Raw genomic sequence first — 19,420 nt, 5'->3', positions numbered from 1 at the left:
CTTCCAATGCCTTAAAAGATTTTAGATGATGTTTTTTGGAGGTGGAACAATGACAGGAATGTTTTAGTGTTTCCAACTGGAAGATATGAGATACTTCAGAATTTATTTGCATGACTAACGATTACTTGCTAAATGGATAAAGAATCCATTTCTATTGGTGATTTTAAAAATGAGCTTTAATCTAAAAACTGAGTAATAATTTTTAAAATGACATCATTAGGTACATACTGTCTCGAAAATAAATGGTGAAAACATTTCAAGGTCTTTCTCATGAAAGACTTTTTGAAGGGATAAAATATTAGGCTTAATTTTATTCTATTATTTAGTCTCATTTCTAATAGCATGTTATTAGTTTCATACAAATGAAACATTCTAAAATAATTATTTCATATACCCTTTTATTTCACAATAGAGTATCTTGCAGTATTGAAAATGTTGAACTACGTCTGTATTTTTTAAAAAGTTAGTCACACTATGTTAAGTGGGAAAACCAGGTTTTAGAAAATTGATGTAGCACGATTTAATTAAAAGTATATGTGTGCATGTTGAATGTATACTCATGCTTACATATACATAGAAAACTTAGTCTGGAAGGAGAAATATATACCTAAATGTTAGCTCTGATTTTCTCTTTGAAGTATGATTACAGATGACTCTCTTTTATTTTTAAAATGTCTCTATATTTTCCAATTCTTCTATGACGAACATGGATTACAGGTGTAATGAAAATAGTTGTCATTCTTTTGTAGAAATGTACTATTCCTTTTTATGTGGCCTTTGCTTATTATAATTGTGATTGTTTTGAGAATAATATTTATACATATTATAATAATTTAATATTTATTACATATATTTAAGTCTGGGACAAATGTCAGTGAAATCTTAGGTGCTAAAAAAAAAAACCCTGATACTTTTGAATTAGGAAAAATATTGAGAAACAGTGTGTTGGTAGATTTAGGCCTGAATTTGAATCCTAGTTCTATTTCATACCAGCTTTATAGCCCTTGATCAAGCTACTTAATCTTTTTTTCTTTGCTAGAATTTACTCATCTGTACTGTTATTAATAATAGTGATGTCAGTACCTCTAATATTATCTTCTTTGCTGGTTAATTGTAAAGATTGAAATATTCTATGTGTGGTGCCTAATATAATGCCTGGCACATAGTAGGCACTTAATAAATTGTATCTGTGATTTTTAATTATTAATTTTCCTGCCTCAAGGGAAATATGATATAGAGGCTGTTAGCTGGGTTCAAATGTGTTAGATGATGGGATGGGTAGATGAAGGAACGATAATAAAAAAAAGGATATGGAAAAGAATGGGTACTTAAAGTATAGATTTATTTGTAATAAATGGAAAAATCAGTTGTATAAATTGTCTTTGTCAAATAAAATATTTACTAAAATAAAAACATGTGTGTCATGAGAAGTTAAGCATTAATTGGCACTATACATCTGAGCTTTAACTCACATTTCTTGCTTAGCAGTAGTAAAAGGTTGACTGTTTCCTTGCAGAGTGCACAGTTGACTGAGATCATCAACAGTTTGATTGCCCCTCTCAACTTGTCCCCAACTTCATCACCCCTCTCTTCCAAATCCTGTAGCCATAAATGTCTGGCTAATGGCATTTACAGGAGGTAGGTATCAATGGAATAGCTTAGCTTTTAAATTCAACTTTGCCTATTTTATCTTATTTTGATTTTGTTTTGATATTTTAAGTATTATAGCTACTTTTTTTTATACATTAGGGGCTACTAGAGTACAATCAATATACCATGGATACATTTTTTGATAATATTAAATTTACACAATTAAGGTAATGATAAATCTAGGAATGAGGGAGAGAGATTTCTGGAAGTTTCATAATGTTTCTTAAAAAAAGAATAGTGGTGATAACATTTGCTATAGAAGTACTGCCTTATTTACTATACCTTCCATTTTGTAGCTTTTGTATTCTTGAGCTTGATGCTGTCGTTGCAGTGCATTCTGAGGAAAAAAGACCCTAGATATAGTTTAGGCACAGAAGATTGGTAGCTATCACCCATTAGATTCAGCTTAAGTTTTAATCATTTTGTATTTTAGCTTTATATAAGGTAAATTTTTTTCTGACCATAATAACTCCTATAATCATTAACAATTTATCTATATTAGCAAATATATATATATACTATGAATCCTAATCCTTTTTTGGGAACAGCATTTGTTGTGCTTTGTTTCCTTTTCCCTTAGAACTTTTCCTTTTGAAGATAAAATTAGAAGACGTACTAATAGAATATCATTTTATGTGTGCATTGTCTAATTTTTTTCAGATAAAATTGGAATGTTGGCTTCTTTGCTTTAATTACCATAGAGAACTAAGTGTAATTTTGGGAAATATTTGTATTAAAAATTATATAATTTATTATTTTAATAACTTTCTAATATAGCAGAAAATGAAAATTTATACCATGGTGAAAATTATGCTAAGTAGCCATCAAATTCTTTGTGAAATTAGTGGATGTAAACAAAGTCTTAAAATGAAAAGCTGAGGTGGGCAGATTGCATGAGCTCAGGAGTTCGAGATCAGCCTGGCCAACATGGAGAAACTCCGTCTCTACTAAAAATACAAAAAATTAGCCGGGCATGGTGGTGTGCTCCTGTAGTACCAGCTACTCAAGAGCCTGAGGCACAAGAATCACTTGAACCTGGGAGATGGAGGTTGCAGTGAGCCAAGATCACACCACTGCACTCCAGCCTGGGCAACAGAGCAAGACTCTGTCTCCAAAAAAATAAATAAATAAATAATAAAAAATAAAAAGCTGACATTTGATTTTTATTTCTAATTGGTTATTTTGAACATCTAATCTTTAATACTTTTACTGTTTTATTTATGTTGAGTTATGTATCCATTGTTCTATTGTGGGAACAGTTCTATTGGTTTTGCTTTATTTTTTCTCGACTTTATATTCATTCCTCATATCAGTGATAAAACACGTTGAAAGTAAAGATTCTTACATATTGTATAGGATAACTATGATATTTTCATTTATGAGAACGTATCCTAATTAGGAAAGTCATAATGTAGGTGAATGTATTTTAAGCTGGCCCATAAAACACATCAAATTGGTGTATAAGCATTGTGATTTGGGGCTAATCCCATTTTAGATAATACTTTGTTTACCTAATCAAGTACTACACAGTTGCACACATAGTTACGTGTGTGTTCATGTGTTTGTTAAATTTCATTTTAATATACTTGCCTGTATTTCTGGTCATTCATTTGCAAAGCATTGATTGCATAATTATTTATTGTATGCCACATAGTCAAGTCCTAGGGACACAAATATGAAGACAGAAGTCTTCACTTGTGAATAACTCACAGTCTGGTTGGTGAAACATGTAACTACTTAATAAAATATTATGTAATAAAAATTGAATTGTGTGTAGTTGTTTGAATACTGGCTTTTAATAACTGTTACACTTGAAAAAGATACCTCATAAAGATATGTAGATCCAAATGAAAGAAATGGAAAATTGGCCATGCTTACCAAATTACATTTTTTAATTCTGTCTACTAGTAGTTCAAAGGTTTTTGTTGAAATCAGCTACTGAATACTGTCTTTCCTCATGTCAATTAGTTGTTGCTACAACCTAATTGAAAAGGTTTGCTTTTGAAAGTTTTTAACAAGTTCAAAACCCATGAAAATGTTTTGATAGATTTAAAAGCAGGTAAAAATTTTGTTCTTCATGTTTTTTGAAGTGTGCTGATACCTGTTTTAATTAATTACATTTTTGGCAACAGTGAACTCTTTTTAAAATAGTTGGTACATAATGTGTGTTTCAAAAAGCGTTTATTTTCCCATTTGTTGTAAAAATATCATATTTTCCTTGAAGGAAAGGTATTTATTTTCTACCATTTGCTAGATAATGTAATACTTTATCTACTTTTTATCAAAGAGAAAGTGATCAAATTTAGAACAGTTGATAGTTATCTAAAATGCATAATTTATCTTTAAGCTTAATAGCTCTTATAAGTGTTTTGTTACTAGATAACCAGCAAACTACCATGTAAAACAAAAGATTTGGGGGGATACTCCTGACTCCTGATTTCATTAAAATGTTTTGTAAAGATTCCACAATTTGTGATAATATGTATAAAGAAATCTATAAATCTATTTAACCAGAAACATAGAAACCAGACTATATTGCAGATAAGAAGAATAATAACACTGAAAGAAAAGTAGCAAATTTTGAGGAAACGTGATCTATTGTTTAGTATGCCAAAGAGAGTACTGAAAATATCTATTGGTTTTGTCAGTAATGTGTTGAGACTTTAGCAAGAGAGACTTTGACAAAGAGCATGATGGAGAAAGAGGTAAGAGTGAATTAATAAGAGAATTGGAGAAGAAGTACAGAGAGGGAGTCAAGATTACCCTTCAAGGCCACTGATTTTAAAGGCAATGATAAAAGGGACATACAAAGTCACAGAAAATATTTTTGTTTTTAAGATGGAGGAAATTTAAGCATCTTTATTAAAATAAAGGGAAAGGAAGGAGCTACAGGTGAGAAATGTGGAAACACCTTATCACAAAGTTATGGAGGGATCTTATTACAGGATAAAATATGCCTGTTCCTTAAGAGTAGCATGAAATAGATTATGTGTGGATGCACTTGTTTCTGAGGTGATTATAGACTAATTAAGATTATAGACTAGTTAATCTGAGGTGATTATAGACTAAGACTAGTTAAGGGAGCCTGAGGAGCTTTGACAAGTAAAACATTTTTCCTTTTCCCTTCTTCCTTCTCATTTTCCCTCCCCTCCTCTCCTCTCCCCTTTATTTTTGGAGCCTGAGTAATCCACCTCTAGGAAAGGGTGTTAGTGGTTTCTAAGAAGTTTTTTTTTAAAATCCCTTAACTATAAATATGTTTATAATGAAAAGTACTTAATTGATGCTTATAAAACTAGTTAAGAATTCAACTTTTAAAATATTCTCTAATTGAACTTTCTATAAAATAAATACATAGTAGTGAAATTCTACAAATTTAAGTTTTTTAATGTTACTCATGTTTGAGAATATTACTATAGATTTTTTAAATTGGAGATACAATTTTATATTATAGCATTATATGAAATAGCTTTGATTCAAAGATATCTGGATTGAAGTAATGTGAAATGGATCTCTATGAGCCTTTTGACACTGGGAGTAGAATATCAAATGAGGCCTAATTTTATTTCTTATATCTTGCTATTTTCCAATACCTTTGTTATTTTTCCTTCACCTAGTTGTATATGAAGAAAACATCTTTCAGATTCAGAGGTTTTTAGGAGTAAGGGCTTGGTCTATTTAATGGTATTTCAGACTTGACACTTAAACCACAAAGCACTTTCTGAAGATGTCCTTGTTAAGCATATAAATACTTCTCAGAAGCATATAAATACTATTAATGTATTTATGTATTTATAATAAATGGGCAGGTAAGAAAACTCATAAGTATTTTTCAAAATTATAAAACATACATAACAAAAATTTACCATTTTAACTATTTTTAAATGTAAGTTTAATGGCATTAAATACGATCAAAATGTTGTGTAATCATCATCACCATCCGTCTTCAGAACTTTTTTTATCTTCTCAAACTGAAACTCTATACCCACTAAACAATACTTCCCATTCTTCCTTGCTCTCAGCTCCTGGCAACTACCACTTTACCTTCTATATGAATTTGACTACTCTAGGTACCTTTTAAGTGGGATCACATAGTGTTTGTCCTTTTGTGACAAACTTATTGTACTTAGCATAATATCACAATTTATCTACGTTGTAGCCTGTGTGTCAAAATTCCCTTTTTAAGGCTGAATAATATTCTATTTTTATATAGACAGCATTTGATCTGTGGATAGATATTTGATTGCTTCTGTCTCTTGGCTATTGTGAATAAGGCTGCTATTAACATGGATGAACAAATATATGTTTGAGTCCCTGCTTTTAATTGTTTTGGGTATTCTAGAAGTGAAATTGCTGGATTATGTGATAATTCTATTTTTAAATTTTGTTTATTTCAAAAATGAGAAATTAGCAAATGTTAATTGCCAAGCCAAAAGCTGAGAGAAAGCCAGAGCTCAAACAGCAAAGCACAGCAGTCTGCTTTTTTTGAGGCTAAATTTAGACAAAATTATATTGAAGTTTTGATATCTTTTGGGGGAAGGGAGGAGAGAAACTAAAACCAAATCCAGCAAAATCAAGCTGAAGTTTTAATAGATTGTGGAATGATAGGAAGATAAATCAGGCCAGTTGAGATGGCTCATGCCTGTAATCCCAGCACTTTAGGAGGCTGAGATGGGCAAATGGCTTGAGGCCAGGAGTTCAAGACCAGCCTGGCCAACATGGCAAAACCCTGCCTCTACTAAAAATACAAAAATTAGCTGGGTGTAGTGGTACATGCCTGTAGTCCCAGCTACTCGGGAGGCTGAGGCACGAGAATCTCCTGAATCCAGGAGGCTGAGGTTGCAGTGAGCCAAGATCATGCCACTGCCCTTTAGCCCGGGTGACAGAGTGAGACTCTGTCTCAAAAAAAAAAAAAAAAAAAAAAAAAAAAAATGAACATAGGTCAAAGCCCTTGGCTCTGCCCATGGCAGGAGGATGAAATAAAATCCTTGTATTTAGTAGGGACTATTCTCTTTTAGGGCCTATGCCATTACAGTAAAGGTAAATTAGAAGTAAAACTGTTTCCCTTTCCTCACCACTAGGGACCATAGGGAGATTTGCCTTGGGGCTAAGCAGAGCAGAAGATAAAAAAAAAAAAACCTATCTTTGAGATGTTCTGACCATGGTGGAGACTTTTTACTTGGATTTTCAATCCAAATTTGCATCAATGAGTGATCCAAGAGATCCCTAGTTTTAAGTGGTTCTGGAGTGGCAGAGGCAAATGCAGATTTCCTCTGGAGGAAGGCACCTTTTTTAGCGTTGGGAAATCCTCATGAATAATTTGCCAAGGGCAGGGATTAACAAACAGTCAAATATAATCAAACATATAAGGAGAAAGAGCAAGAAGAGTAAGAATAAGGAGCGCACAACAGACAGCAAAAAAAGATCATAAAGTTTTCAGATACTAGAATTACCAAACACTGATCACTTTAAAATGGTAGCCTGATTATAGAAATAAAAGATAGGCTTAAAATGCCAGCAGGGAACAAACTATATCAAGTTACATAAGCACATTTGGAAAAAGGCTAAAGACTTCTGAAAAATACTGAATATAATAACTAAGTAAGTGGTTTCTGCAGCAAACTGGACACAATTGAAGAGAGAATGTGTGACATAGAAGAAGTATTAGAAGAAAAGTTCCAAAATGTAGCAAAATATATGAAACAATGGAAAATACCGAAGAGTCATTTTAAAATGTAGAGAATATAGTGCGAAGGTCTAATATGATACTTAGTTGGAGATGTGGAAGAAGCACTATAGAATGAAATAGAAGCAATATTTGAAGAGAGAGTGACTGAGAAATTACTTGAACTGATGAAAGACACCACATTCAGAAAGCCAAACACATGTTTTGGATCAGGACAACTAAAAAGAAATCTACCTCTGGACATAGAGGAAATGTGAAAAAACAAAGATAAATGGAATGTCCAAAAGCAACCAGAAGTGGGAGAAAGACATAATCTTAATTGAAACATAGTTAGACTGATAGCTGACTTCTCAATAGTAATAACAGGAGCCAGAGTACAGTGGAATGGTACCATTAGTATGTTGAAAGAAAATAACTGTTTACCTAGAAACTCTATACACAGAGAAATCATCTTTCAGGTCTGAGTGTGAAGGACAAACATTTTGAGACAAACCAAGGCTGAGAGAGTAGACTAGTAGACTCTAAACATAAAGGATATACTTTGGGCAGTAGTATATTATCTGGATGGAAAATTTGAGGTGAAGAAGGGTTCAAGAACAAATAAAATGGTAAGTAACCGTATGGGCATGTGTAAGTGAACAGTAGTAAAATATGTTTAGTGGGGCTAAAAAAAGTCTATAACAGCAATAACATAGAGGTCAGAAGGAGGAAATCAATTCAGATTGTACTGAGGTGCTTGAATTATTCAGGATCTCAGTAAAAAAGTACTGATTTAGCTTTCATTATTCCTAAATTAAGTATAATAGAAGAGCTTCACATAAGAGGGGGCATTTCCTGAGTGCTAATAATGCTCTGTTTCTTGACTTGTGAGTGGTGGTTATGGGAAAGTGGAAGAGTAAGGGGAGTTATTGCTTCATATTTACAAGCTAAACATGAGATAAATGTTTTAAGTACTTATGCGTATGTATCTTATATTTCATATTTTTTAAAAGGTTAAGAAATATAGGATATAAACTATATACTTCAAAAAGGATAAATAGAAAATAGTCACATAGGAAGTCACATTTGCCTTCATAGTTTTGAAAAAATACTTAAATGACATTATTCATCCTAAACCTATGAAGAAAATTTGACTAGTCCCACAGGAATGTGATATTTAGTTTGTTGGTATGGAAACAAAGAATTAAATCTTATTTCATGTTACCTTAAAATTTGGTGATGGGGACTGATCTAGTTGTTGAGTTTATAATCCTTACCCTTTATCTGTCAAATCTGTCTTAATCTCAGATGTCTATTCTTTCCTGGTAAAAGTCATCTTACATACTTTTAGAAGGCAATGAAAAATGTCTAAAGGAAAGGACCAATAGCTACAGTTAATTGTCCTCTGTGACCTGAAAAGCACTCTTAAATTTAGTTGTGAATTTTGAGGTGCACACTGAGCTGAAATGTGTAAATTAATGCAAACATTACATATTATAGTAGCAATATAATAATAGGAAGTTGTAGAATGTTTATAGATATAGGTAAAAAGATGTATTTAAAAATAACATGGCTGGGCATGGTGGCTCATGCCTGTAATCCCAAGACTTTCGGAGGCTAAGGCAGGAGAATGGCTTGAGCCCAGGAGTTTGAGACCAGCCTGGACAATATAGTGAGACCTCATCTCTACAAAAATTTTTTAAAATTAGCTGGGCATGGTGGTACACACCTGTAGTCCCAGCTATTCAGGAAGCTGAGGTGGGAGGATCTCTTGAGCCAGGACAGTTGAGGCTGCAGTGAGCCATGATCATGCCACTTGCACTCCAGCCTTGGTGACAGAGTGAGACCCTGTCTCAAAAACCCCCAAAAAACAACAAAGCAGGACATTTGGTAATTTACTGTGATAATATATACTTTGTTTTACATGATTTTAAAAATTATTATGGTGCCTAAATATTTATATTCTCTGTTTCAAAAAATTTATAGTCTTAACCCACATTTGACAGTCACTCAGTGTCCCCTCTAATCCAAGTTCTACAATAATATTATCTTAAAGGGTAAATGTTGGGCCTGTTAAAATGTAGTATGCTACTCAACAGATCACTGACAAAGAGTTCAAATGTATGTCTTACAGTAAACATACCAGATATTGGGAGACAGTATATGGTTGTGTGAGAAGTAAATGAAATAGCATTTATAAAAACTCAGAACAAAACGTGGCACATAAGAAACAGCCTAATAATGTTAGCCATTGATATTGTAATGTGAGGACATAAAGTATATTAAACTTTTAGATATAGTCTTATTTATTTCTTATCTTAGATAGTATACTAGTCATTGATTCAGCTATTCTTACTGTTTAAAAAAAGCGCTTCAATGTGGCCTGAATTAGGATAAGAATTTGAGGGCATTTGTAGGTATCCCTTTGCACACAACTGTGTAGATGGCACAGTAGGCCAGCTGTTACTAAAGACATTCATTATACAGTTACTAGGAGTCAGTGAGGCACAATTGTTCCATCATCTCTTGGGAAGTTGTTTTCTTTCTTGCCTTTGGTCTACTTGCCTTTGGGACTCTGTAACTAAATCAAGTACTCTAAAAATCAGCATAAACACACCTTTGGGTTTTATTCTCATACAAAAATCTGTCTCCTCAAAAGACCATCTTGGGACATTTAATCTCCCCTGCACCCCTCTTCCCAAAAAGATTTTAACTTTTCATTTTTAATCAATTATAGTGTTTTTATAATTTAGTGTCTTGAGGGCAAAGTAGTTATGAGAATACACAGCTTTTATATATTTTGTTTGCTTTAGACATTTTGTGACTTGGGCAGGTGTGTTAATCTCTTTACACCTCACTTCTTTATTTTAAATTTAATGGAACATATTTTCTAAAGTAGTTACTAGTGTTAATATTCTTCCATTTTAAATATTTTAAGGAATTCTATTTTTTCAAACAAATACACAGTAAAAACATAAAGGTTTCAATCCAACCTAATATGTGTCTTTATAACATCACTGTTTTACTCTTTTGGATGTAATAATTTTATGTTAGCCTAAATCAAGAGAATTGGTAAATAGAGAGAAATTACTGTACTCAATGTGTCTTAGTGACTTTAAACCCTACCCTAGAAACTATATGGGAAGAGGTATCCATGACAATAAGAGGACTGTGGATTCCACTTAAGTTCCAAAAACTTTTTCAATTAAACTTTTGGGAAGAATTGTTTAAATAAAATGTATTCCACATTGCCTTTTTTGGGTGGCACTGAACTTAATTTTCTCCCCAAAATGTATCAGTCATTTAATGAGATTCTGCTTAAGAAATTTAGGACACCCATTTGTGAGGGTAAATTCCATTCATCAGGGCAAACACAGATTGCAGGTAGCCCTGGAACTGAGGAATAGCTTTGATTTTTGGTAACATTTGCAAGTCCACAGCTTCCTGATCAACCTTACACTACTCTGTAATTTCATATGTCTCTTTTTTGGTGTTGAAAACCCCACCTCCCTGATGTCTGGGCTTCCACAGCTGCTGCTTCTTAAAGTAAGCATCAGTATGATGTTTGAGGATTTCATATTGCTGAGAGCAATTTTTGTGGAGGTGGTGATGGCACATTTCTGGTGTGTTCCTCATAGAGGAACTCGATTGAGGACCAGAGATCCAGTTACAAGTAACAAGCCAATGCCCACCTGCTTCAGGAAAATCACCATCTTGCCTCTGTGGCGGCCAGTGAGGATGATCAGCATGCTCCTGGGAGCCGGCTTGCAGTTTTCTCACATGCTAACTGGCTTGCAGTTATTTGCTGTGGCTCAACAGCTTTCAAGGCACGTCTTCCCTAAGATAATATCAAGGCAATTTGTGAAGTTTAACCACCTGGGTACCATTGTTCTTGTCACCACCAACTGATTTTCTAATGGCTGCAAGAACCTTTCTGTTTTCTATCTTGGATTCATTGGGTGAGTATTTCCTTTTATGCATGTCTTTCCTAGAATACGTAGCAGATCGGGAATATCCGCCAATTCTTCTGACAATGACAGGATTTCGGCCTTTGGATTTTTAGCTTGAAGTTACCCCTTTTCACCTTGCCACTAGTGTCAGCCTTCTTGCCTTCAGGCTTCTTCTCCTTAGTATCCATCTTCTCAACTTTTTCACCTGCCATCTTGTAAGATGGGGAAGAGCTGAACTTAATTTTTTTGATAACTCAGGTTCATCACCATGATCACATTCTCAAGGGTTACTGAGATAAATAGCTGTATATCTATAAAACAATTCACTGAATAATTAACTAGTACCTACTGAGTGACTTCTGTGTGCCAGGCATTTGGATTGGATACCAGGTATATGATAATGAACAAAACCAGATGGAATTTCTATCTTTGTGATATAAAGTCTGGTTGTGAAAAAAAATGACACCACCTAAATGATCACACAAATGTATAATTTTAAACCTTGATCAAGTGTTATAAATAAAATTTTCATTGTTAAGAATATTACTTTGGAATTAGATCACAGTTCAATCCCAAATTGACCAATTGGTAGTATTGTGATCTTGCACAGCATCTGAATCAGATAGAATGAGAACAGCCTGTTTTCTGGGTTGTGTTGTGAAGATAAATGAGGTAACAAATGTGATGTTATTTTGTTAATTTTTTACGTGCTTATTGTCTGTTTTCCTGGACTTGAACATAAGCTTCAGGAGAGTAAGAATTTTTTGGTCTATCTTACTGAACTGTTGTTTTTCTTAGTACTTGGATCAGAGAGTCACATCATGGGCATGAATTAATATTTGTTGAATGAATGAAATGTTGTTCATGATTTCTTGCCCATACTCAGCATTCATAAGGAATATTTTGTACTTAACATATTTTTTCTTCCCTGTAGTCAGATCGATATTCTATTTGTTGCTTTCGTGGCTGTCTCTTGCAGTTCTGCTTCTCTTCATAATTTGACTCTGGACTAGAAAATCAGATAACCAATGTGATAGATGACACAGATGTCTCTGTAATAAGAGATATTTAAAAAAATCTATAAGAGAGAAGTCCTCTCTTAAAAATAACAGGAGGATGGCCAGGCATGGTGGCTCATGCCTGTTAATTCCAATAATTTGAAAGGCTGATGCAGGAGGATCACCAGCAGTTCAAATCCAGCTTGGGCAACATAGGAAGACTCCATCTCTACAAAAATAAAAAAAATGAACCAGATGTGTTGATGCATGCAGTCTCAGCTGCTTGGGACGCTGAGGTGGGAGGATTGCTTGGTCCCAGGTGGTCAGGGCTGCAGTGAGCCATGACCGTGCCACTGCACTCCAGCCTAGGTGACAGAGCAACACCCTGTCTCAAAAAAAAAAAAAAAAAAAAAGGAACAGGAGTGAACTTTCATGCATAAACTTACTGAGATCTCTTTTTGTTATTTAAAGGCCTTTTAAACATTTCAGCTACATTCTATATATATAGTTGATGTTGCCAGATAAGGAATCTCATAAATGAAAAGTTACAGTTCTTCTAATAAAGCATGCTTATTATAGCTTTATATCACATTATATCATAATTTTTGTATATAATTAAGTTAGAAGAAATTTAAATTTTTAATTTTTAAAGGTTAGCCTCATTCTGTTTGTATACTAATTTTTGTGGATCATATAGAACTTTTGTTTGATATAATTCTCTTAAGTATTTAAGTATTAACTCATACTTAAATATGAATTCTTCGTAATTTTAAGTATTAATTGTAATGATCTGTCCTCACAGTGCATTTAAAGTAAACTTACCTGGTTAATTATTTCCCAGGGCATGTTTGCACACTTGCTATTTATTGATTACTAACTCCTATCTCTTATTTAATAACAATATCTCCTAGAAAAGTGTCAGAGTTTTTTTTTTTTAGCTTTATTAATCTTGGCAGTATGGTCTCAGATGACTCACCAGGAACTGTGCAACTAAGAAGATTGAGTCTTCAAACAAATGAAGCATTACATTTTATTATCATAGGGATAGTTTTTGGTTTTCAGATCGCATACTCTAAAATGAAGATAAAATGTTATAAATTAATCCTTGTTTATCCCATGGGGTATTATCTTTGAGAAAGTGAATTCCTACTTGAAATAGTGTCTAGATTTTTGTCATTGTTTGTTTTGTTTTTGCTTTAATGAGTCCCAGAATATGACATGAAATTAAATTCCAATGAATTATTGCCATGCTATTTATTTCTACTAATGATAATTATCTCATGTGACATGCAACTATCCTTTCTTAATTGGATATCATAATTGAAAAACTACAGTTAGGCTGGCAAACTAATCACATAAAAAGTAAATTTTTTACCCTCAATATTTTCAATAGTCACTTCTCAATAATGAGAAAACATTGTTTGTTACAAGCATATTCTAAGTTGATGTTTTCAGTATAATTTTGGATTCCTGTGAATGACAATATTATATATAATAATTATTAAATATTTAATTATAATAAATATTATATACATAGTTTACTTTTTCCTTTATAACTCTAAGCCTAAAACCTAATATTATATAAGTGAATATATTAATAAATTGTGGTACAAGATCTAATATGTAACTATACAAAATTATGTATGTAGAAAGTATATAATCATATGGAAACATGCTTATATTGAAATATTAAGTGGAAAAATGACATTAAAATTATAGTACAGTATGATTTTATAGAAAAAAGATGTGAAGGGTATAAATGAAAACTATATTTCTGTTGAGAAGATGGGATTTTGAAAAATATTTCAGCTTTTATTCAAGTTTTTTTGTATTTTTGTTTTCCTTAAAATAGAGAATAGAAATTATCTGTAAGTGTCTCAGATCAGACAAATATTTGACAAACTTTATGTCTCAATTATCAGGTAGAAAAGTATGGCTATCATATTGGTTTCCTCGTCTCTTTGCCTTTATGTGTTAAAAAGTCCCACTTTAAGTTAAGAGCCAGAGATAAGAATGACAGTTCTATAATAATTGGTCTTTTCCCCCTCTACTTTTATTGTGGAAAACTTCAGAAATATAGAAAGCATAGTAAAGTGAACCCACATATTCTCAGCTTTAACAGTTCTCAAAATTTTGCTAATTCTTTTGTTATTCCTTTTCCTGACACACTTTCTTTTTCTAGGCATTTGTAAAGCAGTTTCTAGTGATTGTTATTTTAACTGTAAATAGTTCTTTATATTTCATTGATAAGCCTTTTAAGATACCTACCACTTTATTATCACATTTAATACTGTTAACCATAATTTGTTAGTCTTGAAATTCTCTATCCATATTCAAATTTCTGCAGTTGTCTCAAAATTATCTTTTTATGATTAATTTGTTAAAACCTGTATCCAAAGTCCATAAATTACATTTGGTTATTATGTCTCCTAAGTCTCTTTTATTTTCAGTAGCCATTTCAAAATGTATTAGACATCCTAATAAAAGAGAAAAAAAAAGGCTGGGCGTGGTGGCTTACGCCTGTAATCCCAGCACTTTGGGAGGCCGAGGCGGGTGGCTCATGAGGTCAAGAGATCGAGACCATCCTGACCAACATGGTGAAACCCCGTCTCTACTAAAAAATACAAAAATTACCTGGGCGTGGTGGCACATACCTGTAGTCCCAGCTACTTGGGAGGCTGAGGCAGGAGAATTGCTTGATCCTGGGAGGTGGAGGTTGCAGTGAGCCAAGATCCTGCCACTGCACTCCAGCCTGGTGACAAAGTGAGACTGTGTCTCAAAAAAGAGAAAAAAAAAAGAAAAGAAATCACTATATTGCTCAGAGTATATTTTCTTGCCATCTTTTTAATATAGTCTTTTCATAGTTGAGCTCTATTAGAAGTAATTTTATATCTTTTTTCAGTTAATATTATATCTGAAGCTTTTTATACTTAAAATAGTTATTTCCCACTTCAGTACCTACAATAAGATGAATCTTAATTTTTCTTTTTAAGACGGAGTCTCGCTCTTGTTGCCCAGACTGGAGTGTAGTGGTGCGATCTCGGCTCACTGCAACCTCCATCTCCTGGGTTCAAGCGATTTTCCTGCTTCAGCCTCCTGAACAGCTAGGATTACAGGTGCCCGCCATCATACCTGGCAAATTTTTGTATTTTTAGTAGAGATGGGGTTTCGCCATGCTGGCCAGGCTGGTCTCGAACTCTTGACCTCAGGCGATCTGCTCATGTCAGCCTCCCAAAGTGCTGGGATTACAGGCATGAGCCACTGTGCCCAGCCTTAATTTTTTTAGATACTACATCTTGTTTATAAAGAATGTCATTTTACAGTGTACTACAACACATTTTCTTATTGTTAGAGTTGAAGAGACTTCCATTTTTGAGTAAGAGGTAGAGTTTCTCTACTTATTACCCAGAGTAAGGGAAATGGTCTAGGAACTGTTTTCTCTATACCAGGCAATGCCAGATCTTGATCTATTTGATCATTTGAGAGAGGTATTTACTTTTGCCAATTGGAGGATAAGTAATCCTCCTATTCTTATTTTTTATTAGTTTCTTACGTTTTGTTTGTTTTTTTTTTTTTTGAGTTGTTGTTTTTCGAGATTTTTTTTTTTGAGATGTTGTTTTTTGAGATTTTTTTTTTTTTTGAGATGGAGTCTCACCGTATTAGCCAGGATCGTCTTGATCTCCTAACCTCGTGATCCGCCCAAATTTGATTACTGCCATCCTAAATGCCATTGGGTTATCTGAATATGTGATACATTCATATCTCCCAGTACTATCAAGGATAAAGGAGGTAATAAATTCAGATATTGACAGGACTTTGCGTAGCAGGTAAAGTATGGAAAAGGTTGCTGCCTACCTTAGTTACAATAGGTTGAATTCATCAAAGGACTTCCAACTGGAAAAGGAGAAACTTGAAATAGAGATTACAAGTCATGCGATAACTATGATTCTTAGTTGCATATGTTTATGGATATATTAGTTTCCTAGGGCCGCTGTATTTTAAGCCACTAATTGTGTGGCTTAAAATAACAGGTGTTTCTTATTACACAGTTCTGGAGGCTAGAAGTTCAAAATTAAGGCGTCAAGATCATACTTCCTGTGAAGGTTCTAGGGAATCCTTCTTTGCCTCTTCCTAGCTTCTGGTGGTTGCCTGCAGTTCCTTGACTTTCCTTGTAGGACATACACATATCACTCCAACCTCTGCCTCTATCTTTACGTGGCATTCTTTCTTTGTGTGTCTCTTCTTGTAAGGAAATCACTGATTTGATTTAGGGCTCATCCTCATCCAGTGTGTCCTTATCTTAACTAATCACATTTGCCGAGTATTTCCAAATAATGTTACATTCTGAGGTTCTGGGTAGACATGAGCTTTGAGGAGACACTATTCAACCCAGTATAGTGGGTGTGGGTATTTGTGTATAGGTGTATGGATGGACGGGGACACCTAGGAAACTATCATAAATAATTCTTCAGAGTTAATTTCTACTTTTACTTAAGTAGTTTAATTTGAGAATGGTGTGAATGTGGGGGAAATGTTAGAAACCACTGACTAAAAACCATAGTTTTAAATTATATGTTGAATAAGTCCTTATTTGCTGCTGTTCCTTGAACTTAGTTTCCTTGGCTCCATAGTGTATTTTAAAGCAAAGGGCAGGACATATGCACCATGAAGTGGTAATATGAAAAGATGGAGGCCATTAGCATAGCATGTGCTGGTATTGGTCTATTTTTCCATAAAGTATAGCTCTTCAGTTCATCATTGTCCTGGTATACAACGGAAATCTTTAATTATGACCTTCTTACTGTGAGTAATTCCTGGCTTTTGAGGATATCTTAAGGATATGGATCTTTCACACTCCTATGCTGAAGATCTTTGAATTTTCCTGTGCTTGACATCGAGTGCTGAATGTAGTTTAGTACACGTCTTAGATTCCAAATGTCTAAAAGCATTTTTATCACACATCATTAAGTAGCAGCATTTTCCAAAGCAGTCATCTATCATGTTGTAATCTTTCTGATTGGATGGTAAATGCATCCTTACAAATTATCAGCATTATAGTATTTCATCAAAAATGGAATATGCACTTTGGGAGGCTGAGACGGAAGGATCGCTTGAGCCCAGGAGTTCCAAACCATCCAAGAAATTTGACAAGACTCTGTCTCTATGGAACATAAAAAATTAGCCAGGCATGGTGGCATGCACCTGTAGTCCCAGCTACTCAGAGGCCTGAGGCAGGAGCATCACTTGAGCCAAGGAGGTTGACACTGCAGTGAGCTATGTTCATACCAGATGCACCCCAGCCTGGGAGACAGAATGAGATTCTGTCTGAAAAACAAAAAACCCTAACTTTGTAAACCAAAGAGTCAGATTTAGAAGGAAACTTCAAGGCAGTGAAAATATATATCTTTTTTTAACGTTGTCTTGTAGCCTTCTATTTAGAGCTTCTTTGGCTCTTAGACTAAAATGTTCAACATTTACTCATTCACCAAACTAATTATTTAGGTGTAGTGTGTGTTATGCATATGCTCTACTAAACCCAGGGCTGGAATGATAAACCTGACTACATATATGTATGTACAGTATTTCTCCATTCCCTCAACAAATAATCATTGTGTATCTGCTATATGTAAGGCATAATATCAGGAATTTCTGATGCAAGGATAAACAAAATAGACACAGTCTCTGCACTACTGACAGTCTAGAGAGGAAGACAGATTAATCAGATAATCATGCAAATAAATATAAAATTATCACTATGGAAATGCTAGGAAGGAGAGGTGAACAGTGAGTGTTCACCTTTCAGAGCTCAGGGAATTTGACCTAGTCTTTGGAGGGAGATCATGCAGGAGCTAGAAAACTTCCCCAAGGAACTGACTTTGGATCTGAGAGTTAGATGATTATTGGAAATTATATAGTGAAGAGGATGTGTGAAGATTCTAGGAAGCAAAAATAACATGTAGATCTTGTACAGTATGAAGTGTGAATTATTTATAAAGGAAGCAGTATGGTTGGAAATGTCAACCTAAGGAAAGAAAATGAGGCAGAATGAATATAGAGACTTTATTTGGGTCAAGGTTGAGGACTGCAGCCTGAGAAACATTGGGAAGTGCTCTATTTGGCCTTTGCTACAAGCAGGTTTTTTTTGTTTGTTTGTTTTGTTTTGTTTTTTTGAGACAGAGTCTTACTCTGTTGCCCAGGCTGGAGTGCAGCGGCACAGTCTTGGCTCACTGCAACCTTCACCTCCCTGGTTCACAGGATTCTCATGCCTCAGGCTCCCGAGTAGCTGGGACTACAGGCGTGCACCACCACGCCTGGCTGATTTTTGTATTTTTGGTACAGACGGTTTCACCATGTTGGCCAGGCTGGTCTCAAACTCCTGGCCTCAAGTGATCCACCTGCTTCAGCCTCCCAAAGGGCTGGGATTACAGGCATGAGCCACCGTGCCCAGCCACAAGCAGATTTTTAAAGGCAAAAAGGGACAAGGGACTTTATCTAAGCCCACAAAAGGGGCTGATACAAATTTATGTTTGACATGAATTCTTACTGGTTTACAAAAGTAACATTGATTACTGATTGGCTATATGTTGTTGAACTATAGTTTGGTAAGGTGTCTAATGTATAGTATGTTTTGGCTACTTGGTGTCAGTTAGTCTATAGGCCACATAGCAAGTGGCTTCAAGAGTTAAGTATTTAGCTCAAGCGGGGAGCAAGACATGACTGCTGTCACATTTTTGTTTGTATAAACAATTTTTTATTTTTGTAGAGACGGTCTCACTTTGTTGCCCAGGCTAGATTCAGACTCCTAGGCTCAAGAAATCCTCCTGCCTCAGCCTGCTGAGTAGCCAGAACTATAGGCATGCCGTGTCACATTTTAATGCTTCTCTGGGCCTGGTAATTTAAAGGGACTTGCATTTCTCCGATTAAAAATTTGTTTTCTTTCTCAGAACACAGAGAACAAGGGAAAGCATCATGCAAGATGAGACAAGAGAACTATGGCAGAGGCCAGACCTATCAGGGCCTTTTAAAAGATTAAGGATTTAAGTCTTTCAAGAGCAATGGGAGGATGTTGGAAGATTTTAAGCAGTGTGTGTGTGTGTGTGTGTGTGTGTGTATGTATGTTGTAGGGTGGCAGGGCAGGTATGACAGGATCAGATTGTTCT

General features: G+C 34.4%; 1 protein-coding gene across 1 annotated transcript in view; it reads left to right on the top strand.

Annotated features, from left to right (window-relative positions):
- Window positions 1–19,420, top strand: part of KANSL1L (KAT8 regulatory NSL complex subunit 1 like) — a 157,646-nt gene that overhangs the window by 77,148 nt on the left and 61,078 nt on the right. The window contains 1 exon segment of the mRNA XM_055290472.2: window positions 1,517–1,638. Coding sequence (XP_055146447.1) covers window positions 1,517–1,638 — 122 coding nt within the window.

This window comes from Symphalangus syndactylus, chromosome 8 (assembly GCF_028878055.3).
Source record: "Symphalangus syndactylus isolate Jambi chromosome 8, NHGRI_mSymSyn1-v2.1_pri, whole genome shotgun sequence".
Classification (NCBI taxonomy): Eukaryota; Metazoa; Chordata; class Mammalia; order Primates; family Hylobatidae; genus Symphalangus; species Symphalangus syndactylus.
This window is presented reverse-complemented; position numbering and strand designations above follow the sequence as displayed.